Source organism: Antennarius striatus, chromosome 17 (genome assembly GCF_040054535.1).
Source record: "Antennarius striatus isolate MH-2024 chromosome 17, ASM4005453v1, whole genome shotgun sequence".
Classification (NCBI taxonomy): Eukaryota; Metazoa; Chordata; class Actinopteri; order Lophiiformes; family Antennariidae; genus Antennarius; species Antennarius striatus.
In genome coordinates this window covers 7890419-7902892 of record NC_090792.1, presented here as the reverse complement: position 1 = coordinate 7902892, position 12474 = coordinate 7890419, and the positions used below count along the sequence as shown (strand labels likewise).

General features: G+C 41.5%; 1 protein-coding gene across 5 annotated transcripts in view; it reads right to left on the bottom strand.

Moving 5' to 3' along the window:
• LOC137611254 (rho guanine nucleotide exchange factor TIAM2-like) overlaps window positions 1–12474 on the bottom strand; it is a 93071-nt gene that overhangs the window by 44418 nt on the left and 36179 nt on the right. For 3 of the 5 annotated variants that reach the window (XM_068339352.1, XM_068339349.1, XM_068339353.1), the window contains exons 2-3: window positions 5471–5559; window positions 2987–4159 (exon numbers count right to left, since the gene is read on the bottom strand). In XM_068339352.1, the coding sequence (XP_068195453.1) occupies window positions 2987–4153 (1167 nt within the window). In that variant the 5' untranslated portion in view covers window positions 4154–4159; window positions 5471–5559. Of the gene's footprint in view, window positions 1–2986; window positions 4160–5470; window positions 5560–9360; window positions 9408–9476; window positions 9933–12474 lie in introns of those variants that run through there. The other 2 variants (XM_068339350.1, XM_068339354.1) reach the window with 2 other exon arrangements.

Here is a 12474-nt window from a genome sequence, read left to right as displayed (position 1 = left end):
ATCATTTGTAATGTACTGTGGCTTCCCAATTCCCCGAATGAACACTTGATGGAATTGCACTCTTTCAAACCTAATGAGTGCATACCTACACTTGAGTAGATTGCAGCATTGATTCTGCCCCTGGAAACAGCATGGAGTGCTCTAGAGTTTCACACGCAGGATATCTACCATCAGGATGGCGCTAATCCCATGTCTTTGTTTTTTCCTGCGCTTCCATGCCCTCTCTATCCTAGGTCATGGATGTTGATATTATATAATCAGATTTCATCATCTGCAAAAAACTGAAGTGTCCAAACTGAGAGCGTCCAAAGGCAGAAATACTATGCCTATAGGGAAATAATACAAGCTCTTGACTGATTCCATATTGACTGTACTCCAGCATCCTGTAACCACATCGCTCATGTTAAAACACCAATGATTCCTTTAAAAATTGAGTGTATTTCTTCCTATAACCATGAAACACACAGCACTGAAAGATTCAGAAGTATAGCTACAGGAAACGAAGCTCAGGGTGGGACCTTCTCAGCTCACCCTAGTTTCTTTAAACAGCCCAAACACTCTCAGCTGTCTTCCAGATGACTTGTATTACATGCAGGTTCTCTGCCTTGTTGTCAGGGTAGTGGTGTGACCTTTAAACCCTGGACTGAACCGTGGATTCCAAGTAGACGAGAACCAGACCAAGAGGTGCTACTGATTTTTGTTGACCTGCTGAAAGTCAGGAACTGTGACCAGCTGTTGTAGATGTAGACGTATGAAACGGAGGTTTGACAGTCAATAAAATAACCCCTGAAGGTTTGACAGAATTCAAACCTAACCTCCTTCAAACATTCCAGTGACTTTAACATGAACTTGTTGCATGCCTTTATGGTGACAAGAAAAAACCCATGGACTAGCAACTGTTCATTTGCGTGGTTCATGCCAAATTGAATAATTTTAAGATTCAATTCATCTTCTCATATATTTTTCTCTCAAAAAGGAGCCGAGTTCACAAATGATTCTCAATACCTGCACCTAGCTGTTGATTGTAATCTTCTAAATTCTAAAACAACAGCCATCTAACTCCCACACAAGATTATACAACAAATGGTGCAGGATAACTGTCATCCACTCCTTTGGGGAGGCTACAACAGTGAACATTGGATATATGATCAGAACATTACCAACCTTCAGACACACCTTTATAAACTTCTTCTATGAAAGTTTGAAAAGATGTAAAGAAATATCAAAATATTAAAATCCATGACTCCTTATTATGAAATTATTTATAATATTTGGTGAACTTTATACTGTATGTTAACAAGACGTGTCCTGAAAGACAAATTATTGCGCATGAATATAGAAATGACTATTTCCCCTCCTAATTTTGATGTGAGGGTGTGGAGAGGGATTCTAAAGCATTGCGCACAGAGAAAAGCCTTAAACCAATTCTGGATGAAAACAACTGAAGTAAATCAATCAGAGGGTGTTACCAGTCCTCCTCAAACAGTTCAATGTCAACACATGAGAGATTAATATGGCATTATGGCACGGAGAAGATTTAGAGGCTTACATCAGTAATATAAGGTGACACTTGCAATGAAAAACATCACTCTATTGCAGATTTGTCACCAAGAGATCAGGAGACAGGTTCAAGGCAAAGTTCCTCGGACATTTAACTTTGTCAGCTGTTTACAGACAAGGAGGAACTCAAATATTCTTACTGTAGCATAGAAAACAAGACCAATTGGAAATGATGATTGTTCTGTTTTGTCCTTTAGTTTGTTGTCAGACCCGACTGACTGAACACCAATCCCTTTCAGCAGATTTATTCTGTGAGGACTGTGAGGGGAGCTCCAATAATCTGTACGACACAACAAGTAGAAGAAGCATAGGGTGGGTTAAATCTTCAGCCAGGATTTAGTTTCACTCTAACAGAGCCTCTCTGAGGCTTACAGCTATTCTCTTGGCAGAGCCGAAACCGCTTCCTTAGACTTCTACAAGGAAAAGCTGAATGCATTAATGCAGAAAAACAATTACTTTCAAGCCTCAAAGACAGACGGACATGAGTTCAGGCTCAGTTCCAACAAATGTTTTATGTCAAATTAAAGCTATTACAACTGTAATGTTTGCCGATAAAAATCGCATGGTTCTTAATTTCAAAGAACCCTGTGGTTTCCATCACCCCTGACCCATACGTCAATGATATTTGCGTCTGCTCTGACGCTTATATGCTAGCATTTCACCATACAATCCAGCTATTTTGCCAAATTTCTATGTATTTAAATCAGTCATCAGCTCACTCGAGACCTCTCAAAACATTTCAATATAGAGCTAATCAAAACCCCTCAAAGTCATTCAAATAGCCTGACTAACAATCTTGCAATTTACATGTAACTATATACTAACATGCATTCATCTACTAACCACACTATGAATTTAATATTAATTTAGATGTACCCACTAAGATACAGAAATCATGACAGCTGCACAACAGCCCCCAACATCTCTTCCTCAGGGGACCATACATGTCTCAGTCTGTCAATGGGGGTACCTCTCTTTCTTGTTCCATCCAAATAAAAACAAAACCCAGCGCTGATTATTTCACAAATTTAATTTTGTGTCACCCCACTGTGCCCTGTCCTCATACAGCTGGTGTCCTGGAGCTAAGGAGCAGAGGACAATGGTTGGTTAATGACAATGCCCAAACCATCGCCTTGGTCTTGATCAAATCCAACTTGCCAGATGGTGAACTGTCAGTGAGTGGCTGCTAATGATGCCTTCTTCTATTACAATGCACGTGTAATACTAGCAGGTAACTACAGATCAAAAAATATGGATTTCTATGATTTGTTTAAGGTCCTAGGGTGATTATAAACCCTCCATGATTTATGTACCATGAACATAGTATGATCCTTGTATTAAACCTGTGAGTGATAAAGGAGGGAGCATATTTAAAAATGCCAAACAGAACCAATATGGTCCGAAACAAACTTAACCCAAAACTAACCTGAGATTTCCTTTTCCTGCGGCTGAGGCTACCTGTCCAGTCACTGAGGCGCCTCATGCGGCTTCTGATGGAATCTTTCTTATGATAGCTAAAATCCGTTCCAGTTTGTTCCTGATGCTGTTCCTGGTCAGGATACTGTATGAGATCCTCACTCATGGTGTGGGCTTTGGGCCTGCGACAGGGCAGAGTGTATGATGAGTACTGGTGGCCCTCTAGGCACTCTTCTTCTAATGGAGCATCAAGGACAGATGCAAAAGAGGCTCGGTGTTGGCTTTGGACAGGTGGAGGATCTAGTAACTGGAAACACAGATCTCTGGCTGTGGGAAAGGTAGCAGCGATTGTGGGGTCCTTGTAAAATTCTGTGATGGATGCGGGAGGAGACTGTTCAATGAAGGAGTCCAGCTGGTGGATGGGGGAGTGAACTAAGGTCCTGCTGGCAGAGCAGTGCTGATCCTGATCACAGAGTTCCGTGTTGGGCCCCCAAGGAGAGTCATACCAAGATCCATCAGAGCTCAGTGAACTTCCTTTGCTGGTCCTGGCTGTAGAGGAGGTAGACGCTGGTGGTGGGCCATTGTGGTGCCTACTATCACTTGAACCAGGCAGACTGGGATTGGAAACAGACTCCAGGTTGGGAGAGAACTTGAGGAGCTGCACAGGGCCAGAAGCCTCATCCAGGAGGAGGGGATTGCCTGAAGTATTTGTGAATTCTACTCGAAGACTGCCGTCCTTCTTGATAACCACCCGTGGGCTGCTCTGTTCCTCCAAGGCCTCATTTTTACCACTGTGTGCATCCATGGTATGCCCATTAAGTTCTGTCCCATATGGACTATCTTCATACTCATCTGAAATATGTCGCCTGCGTATACCACATCCAGGTGATCGATGCCAGCGATGATCGCTTGCGTTGGCCCTTGCTGCCTTTGCGATGTAGTCATAATGCCTTGGGGAGTAAGGCTGTCTGTTTTTCGGAGGAGATAGACAGCCACGACCAGCACACCTTGCTTTGTAGCCTGAGCCTATTGGGGCACTTTTCCACCACGTTCTGGGAGACACTAGATCATCTTTGGTCAAGCGGGGCTTCGATGAGCATGGCCTTGGTTTCCCAGGGAAGACAATACTGGTGCCTTTTGGGCCCTGGATGCTATACTGGCTCTCTGAATTCCCCATAGCTGCCTAGGAAAAAAAATGGAAAAAAAATATGTAATTTTTTTTAATTTGTGTAATTTAATTTTATATACTGTTTTGATCCCCGAAGGGAAATTAAGAATGCACACTCTAGCTTATGATTCAAAGGCATGCATATATATATTAGTGTGTACAGGCCCCTGTAGCACACACACACATACACAAGGGGGCCTGTAGGCATGCAAGGGAGGTAGAGTGGCAGGAAGCTCCATCTTGGTGTGCCTTAAATGAGCAATTTGTAAAGGGGACGGCACCTTGCTCAAGGGCACCTCGGCAGTGCTCCAGTGGTGAGCTGACACCTCCCACTGTAAGCTCACCTCTGGGTATTTTTTGGGCAGGAGCGGGAATCGAACTGCTGATCTTGAAATCATAGGACGACCCGCTCTACCGCCTGCTTTACCACTGAGCCACTGCCGCCCCAATGATGTAGGATGTAATGATGTAGGATAAAACATTGTGCTCTACATAAGAAGGAATGAAAATAAGACATGAAATTATTCTAGTTCACGAGAAACAAACTTTACTTAGCTCTCATGGACAATAATGCCAAAACCAACCTCGATTTATGTAGTTTCAAGTTATGTCTCAATTACACGTTGGTTTTCAAAAAAATGAAAAAACTAAAAAAATCAATCGGAATCTGAATTTGTTTTTAAGCTTAATATAGGCTCATACTTTGGTTTAGCCTGGAGACATGATTTACGTCATTTTTCAATTTGCATCGCATCACCTCAACCCAATTAATGACGTCAGCTGAGGTTTACCTGTACATATAATCATTTAATGCGCAATGGATGTTTTTAAAGTGAAAACGCAGAAGCAGGGATATCTTCGGTGTGCGCTTCCGAGCGAAGAGATAAAAGACATTCTGGATCACATCTGGTCATTAACCTGTTTGACCTGTGCATTCTTCCTTTATTTCTATAGAAAAGTCAGGTCAGGATTTATCTGCCATGGATGAGTGACAGTTTAGCACAATAAAAAATATTGTTTCTAGACTGTCAACAATGCTCTTACATTTCTAAAGTGAATTGCATTTTATTATGGGTTTAACGTTATGATACTGTTAGAGGACTGTAAGAGACAGTTCTGCATCTGATCCGTCTGTGTGTTGTGATTGCATAATAGGTAAGACTAAAAACACTGAAGAGTCTTCAGAGTCTTTGAATTAGCACAAGTAGATTACCCTACATAGAGATAAAGTACGGCAACACACTGTGGTTACTTCAAATTGGTTGGCTATGATAAAGCATATACCATAGATGGAAAAGATATGACGGCCACAGTTCTTAGACTCACCTGTCAGTCTGAAGCTTAGCAGAACTTCTATGTGCACGACACCGTCCACCTCATTTCTCAAAAGTGAACAAACTTAGCATCTGGTTCATCTGAAACACACAGACACAAGTTGGTTTAGAGCTTAGTCTTATTCTACAGGACTATAATTTGTCACATGTTTGATAACAGGCGTTGCCACTAAAAAAGAAGAACTAATCCCCAGCATTTGAGGGAGAACATTATTTAATAGGCAACACCACTTGCATCACACTTGTATAAAGAAAGGCACAGCAGTAGTGAAACAGCATCTGAGATTTTTTTTGTTTCTTAGGTGATAGTTTGAGATTCACTCTAGGCGAACATCAAATGACAATGAAGCATATGGATTAAACTTCTCGAAATCCAAGATCACAAATTTATAATACAAATGAAGAAACATGATATGTCTCCCTTGCTGATTTCAGTTACGTATGTCCACTGCCCAAAATTACAAACCTATTAGCATTCATGTTTTAAAACCCCTCTCTGATGTCCTGTAACCCCAACCAAGTTCCCGTTACTATGATATAAATTAAAGTCATGTGTGGTAGTAGTGCCACCTTGATGCATCTGTATGACTAGTTCAAATATTCTCCCTGTTCCATTTGAAATCCATCTCCCTTCAATGAGCAATCAAACCAAAAATAAGTAGCATTTTTCCACCTCCGCTCAAGTAGATGACGTCATCTTTGAACAAGGTTGGGAGGGAAACTTTTTGAAAGCCGGCTACAGTTTGCATGTCTGTTTATTTTTGAACTTTGGAATACTAACTTGCTCTTTTTTTTTTTTCATTAGTCACCACCAAATTTGTCCAGAGGCAGGCTCCAAAACCACAAATGTTGAATGAGGAGTACTCTTTACTGAGGAACCAGGCATGTTCTTAATAACAGTATGTCAGTGTATAACGTAACCCAACACACACTCCAAGAAGGCTGGACAATGCTAAGCCCACAAAGCCTTGCAACACACGCATACAGCATTAGTAACTTACAGAAACAGTCATCTACCCTTAACCTTCAGTATTATGCCATGGGCAGCATTACCTGCTCTCACTTGGATGCATATCAACTTTGAGGTGAGATTAAATTGAATAGATTATGTAAACAGACTAGTATACGTTTGTGTAATACATGAAGACAAGATAAGATAAGATAAACCTTTAATAGTCCCACAAATTTGCATAACAGCAGCAGCAGAGGGGTTCATACATACATATATAAATAAATACATACATATTAACATATGTAACATATGAAATATACATATTAACATATGGGATACATATTAACATATAGTGTACATATTTTTAAAATCAACAATTTACAATTTACCGCTACTCCTACAAACTACGCCAGTCATCCAAATTGTGCACGTTATTGTCTGTATGTGGTCGACCAGGAGCAGTATTCCAGAGGGACATTCCAAGGAGCTTAAACATTTCAAATGTAAAACACATGATGTACTAAATCCCATAGTTCACTGACAGGGTAATGGGTAATATTGCTAAATAATCAAACATACCAAAGAGCCATACACAGTGAATGCACTTTCTACTTCTTTAAACTGTTCACAACAATAAAACGTGTGATGAGTTAATGAACTTGAGCCACCACTCTAAGCTGATCAGAGGATTAACACTTGCTTGTTCCTCGTGGGCCTGAGTGAACTCGAGGGAGAAGGTATTTAATGACAGCAGTACCGAGAGAAATGGCTTCTGCACCATGTCCTTGAATCACACAAATAATTTCCAGTATTTCCATATTAATTCAACTTGGACCATGATTCACATGGGCAAAAGGTAAGACCGAGAGTGTTCATGGAATGTCATCAAACTGTAACCATGTAAGTTCTGTGCATGGACATGAGGGGAAACAGGCATGTTTTCTTATTCTAGCCCTCATTTTCCCCTTTTCATATTCCGTGGTTAAAACTCTTAGAATGCATACTTCAGATGCCTGGAATCCTTCAGCATCAATAGTGAGCCAGGCAAGTGTTATTTTACCATTCCCCTTACTCCAAAAGGCTAAGACGTGATGGTAAAATCATCGTAAGACCCTCTACTTGAATGAAACGCAGCTAAACAACGCCCTTTGTGCAGCAAAGACCAAGAAAGCAGCTGTGGACAACACAGGAGTCAGCATAAATCTACTTGTCGAACTTGTCACTGCCTTCCTTGAACGAGACCGCTGAGGCTTTCCTTGCTAAGTTTGTTCACATCGAGCAGGGCTGAGGTTATGAAAAACTTAGAGACGTGCCAACACACAAACCTAAAGACACAAACGTTTGCCTTCTGCTGTGACTTGAACCGAACTATTGTGTGACTGTTCTGAGGGAACAAGACAAGTCTTCCTTTTAGCTGAAAAACACTGCCCCCAGTCTAACTCACTTCAGTCCTCTGTTCTCTTCAATAGGCATCCAACAGGCCATCTGCTGAGGGGCCGAGGCACTACTGCCACCCCAACGCTCTTCGACACACCCTATGACCTGGCATTCTTCTCAGGCTGCCCCTGGGTAACTCCCACACAAGTTCCGTGTTTAGTCTGGCACTGTGCGTGTCTTGGGCCTGGAACTCTGGCCAACGGTGAGGAATGGGCCACACCTCGGCATGGTATAAACATAGTAGTTACATGTAGGCAGCACGTTAAGGAGGAAGAGGATGGTAGCCACTGTGCATTTGTGGAAGAGGAGCTACCACCTCTCTCTTCCACCCAAAAACAGTGCTGGAGAGTCTGGACAACATTTGTTATCCTCACAGCCTTGAATTTAAACTTGAAGAAAAAAAACTACTGACAGTGTGAAGTACAAGGCAATTTCCAGCAGACTATAATATCATGACTTTTAAATGGATTCCCTGAAGAGTAAGTTTAACAGATAATGATATAAAATATTGGCCACCATACACCATGCTGCTTCGTATATATGCTGCTCTGACAAAAGAAAAAAATAAACCAACAATTAAAAATCAAGACAATCAAGACAAAAAAATTTTATGAAAAATAAGGAACCAATAAAGCTTCATGCAATTTCAATATAATGCTGTGAACCATTAGGTCATTTGTTATTGGTGGTGATTGTTACACAATTGCACTGCCTTCCTCCAGTCAATGGGACCCATGGGACCTAACTGTTATCACTTTCCTCTGCCTATGTAACGACCAACTTCTTAAAGCGGTAGCGCCCTCAAGTCTCAGTCTTGCGGCCCAGCTTCAATTCAAATGTATGCAAAGCAACCCACAAGTTCTGTCAAAAACAACAGCAAGGAATGGAGTAAAGAGAATCGAGTAGTAAAAATGCAGACAGTCAGCCAGATATCATGAGAACTGTTTATCTATGAATTAATGAAAGGCTGTGCAACTGCGTGGCGGCTTCAGCCAAAGCGGTCAAACAACCATCATCATGCTTGTAATGTGTCTTTGGTCTTATGATACATTTAGAAATTCTGCAACTGGCTCTTAACCAACAATGACATAGCCTTCTAAATGATTTAACACATAGACCACTATCTATCTAGAGCGATGCCAAGAAAACAAAAATATTTCTGAACCCCTTTCCAACAATGTGCTTCCAGTGAGTAAGCGTCCTTCAACTTCAGCTTGAAATACAAAGTTCTGAACCTGTGTTAAGTGTGTAAAGCCCAGTTATCCTCAAGAGTGAATGTCACACAAGAATAAAACTCCTGTGAAACTCACAACAGCACATATTATAAAGGCTGAGAACGGGGAGGGACACTTTGTTGTATCTTCATCTATAAGACTACAAGTGGTACGTTTTAACAATAAAACAGACCATATTAGAGCGATATAACCCAGTAAAAACTGTTATCTAACGGATTTGAGTGGAAAGTAACAGCACTCAGGCATGCAAACACACACCTGTGGATCCAGACAATAGGAAACGAAGCAACCTCTTTAAGCGAGCTTCCTCTTAATCCAGTCAATAGAAACACATGGAGAGAAACATAGAACACAGAGCCTATGACATCCCTTACCTTTGTGAAATGGGCTTAAATTTAGAAGCTCTTTGAACAGCGTGCAAAGGAGAAATCTAGCTGCTGCTCTCTGATCTCAGAGTTGGATTCTCCCTCTGAGGGCTCATTGAGTCTTAAAGAAACACACACACACTGCATCTGACTCAAAATGCCCAGACACACCGGAGGACACGTGGAAACTCCCCCCGGCTTCGAAGAGGCAGCGAATCACATTCCTCCTGGGGTAACCCTGGGTAACCGTGTGCCAAGAGGAAAAGCAAAAGAGCTGGGAGGCAACATGTAAAGTTCCAAATAGTTCTCACATCGAAAAGTAAAGATGTTTTATAGCTGTCATCTGTCTGGAGTCTCCACTGCGTGAAGGCTCCACTACTCTAGAGCGTTGTTTTTCCGATATCTTTCTTTTCCATTGGCCAGAAGGATGCAGGGCTTGTTGCCACCAAGGCAGTTTTCCATAGCTGTTTGAGTCAATTGGGCCAAAAAAACACTGGTGTAAATTGGCTGCAGCTCTGCCTGGGAGTCACTGGGGAGAGCGCAATGACTGGCGCTCTTGTCTGACCCTAAATACCACAATAACCCAAAGAGGAGGCAAGGGAGGAAGTCGGCTACTGGGGGAGACAGAGAGAGACTGTTTGTATATAAGTGAGTGTGAGCAATAGAATAAAGTCCAGTGAGTTAAGTCAGAAGGCTTGGTGTGAAAAAGAGCATAGCCACAGCGGAAATAACAAGACAACCAGAGTTAGCAGCATGGCTAAGCTGTTGAAAGAATCTGCAACCCAGAGGAGCCAAATTCTGATCTCATTTTGAGGAGTAAATTAAAGCGCTAGAGAATGACTCAAAACATTGCCTGGAATAAGAAAATTTGAAACGCACTCAGAACAGTTGTGACTAATCCTCGTTCCAGTGGACTTGGGATTGCTTGTAGGTCTAAAAACACAGACGTGGCTCCATTTGTCTATGGTTCAGATGACTGTGGTCTCTCTACTGAACTGGACCTTTTCAGAAAGCTGCATCAGAACACAACAGCTTTAGAGTTGGACCAAGTGTGCCAGACTATTCCCAGTTACTGTCTCACATGGCCGGTTGTTTATTCCAGAGATGATACTCGTGTTGTTCTGGGAGATTCACTCAAACAAGTGGAAAACATTAGAGACAAAATAATCAAAATTTTCATTGGGGTACCTCTTTAGAAAATCATTTTGGTCTGAATGGTCAAAGTCAAGACTACGCTGTCTGAGCAGCCGTTGAATGGTCTTCCATCAGCCTGCTGCTTGACATCAAGACGCCAGCTTCAGGACACAATATTAGCGGCGTTGAGGGCTAAAAAACATTGTTAACCACACAATAGTCCTTGTGGCGTAGTCTGAGCTCCTCTCAAAGCCCTTTGTCCGACTATAGACGGTGGCAGCAAAAAGTTTGGGTAACAACACACTGAAAAGAGTGAGGCACAGGAGAAAAGAAAGCAGGGAGTGACTGTGATGCATATTCATAGAGCAGGTGCTGGATCCACTGCCAAACAGCCAAATGGTCTGACCCCTATTTAAGATCAATTAAGGACCCACAAGCTCAGCACTGCCAAATTAAATCCGTCTAAATCCAATGTCTGGCAAACTGATTTAAGCAACAATACAGTTCCCATTAATGTCTGATGTCAAACTAGGCATTGAAAACTGAAGTTAAGATTAAAATACTTGGGGATTATTATTCATACTGATTCTGCCCAGGCATACCTTACAGTAAGCAAGTGCAGGAGGGTTAACAGGGCACAGGCATATCTTACAGCTTTCACATGGAGGAGATCAGGAGTTGTTTTAGACAGTTCATTAGCAGAGCTCCGCTTTGGGATAAGCTTTCGAAAACCCAGAATCCCCACTGATACAGAGGACTAGATGACCCGGATGGCCCCCCTGCCAAATAATAATGTGACAAAATCCTCTCACAGAAAGCTGAGACCACAATTGTTAGAATTCTTTATTTTGATTCATGTTCCTCTAAGATGACATCCAGTGATCAACTTTTCAAGTAGTGCCAGTAATCAGAGTGTTTATTTATCCAATATTTTGTTCTATGCCTGTTATTTGTCTGTAAGCATTTAACGCCAAGCACTCAAAGCCTTACAGTTATGTAGAATCTCTATGTCTTGGTTCTATATGACTGCTGGAATAATTCAAAGATTTAATGATTGGACAGTCTGAAAACTTAAATTCTACAAAATTTGAACAAGTTAATTAAATGCAAACTTACTTTTACTTTTTATTGTTCTTTTAAAGAGACAATAAACATTAAGTGGGGAGAAATTTATGTTTATCCGTCACATCAGCTGCACAGAATTTTATGTGCTCAGGAACTCGAGCATCTCAGATAGATGCATCCCATTTAAAACTCAAAGAGTTATACATCTTAACCTTCCTTGTAAATGATTTTTTATCTAAAGTGCAACCATCATGTCCCATTTAATTTCTGACAGATTATTCTGCAATAATCCAACCCTGATGAAAAGTCTAACTGCCCGAGCAATGCTCGAAAGACCAGACTGATGAATGTGGAGGAGTCGACGGAGAGTCGACAGAGAAATATTACTTTTCACTCAGCATGCTAATATTTCTTGTCTCTATGATGGAGCCACTCTCATAGCTGGAAGCTGTTTATGGTTTGCTGCCATTGATTTTCCTGCTCATTGGGGACTGCAGTCGGGGGCAATTTGTGAAGGAGATGTCCATTGGGATCAAATAGATTGATCTTAATTGCTCATTTGAGTAGAGATTAGTACACTGCCTCGATCACAAACATTTATTGAATATCAGAGGGTGGAGGGGCTGTTGGTGCAGACTGATGGAATTCATTTAAGCTGGGATGCTTTAAGTGAGGGTGAAAGGTCAGGCCTTTTGTTTGGCTTTCACCCCCAAACCCAACCCACCTCTCAAACAATTTGGGGTTTCTCTTGTGGAAGAACCCAGCCATCTTCTAACACTTAACATCTACATTTACAAAAATATCTTAT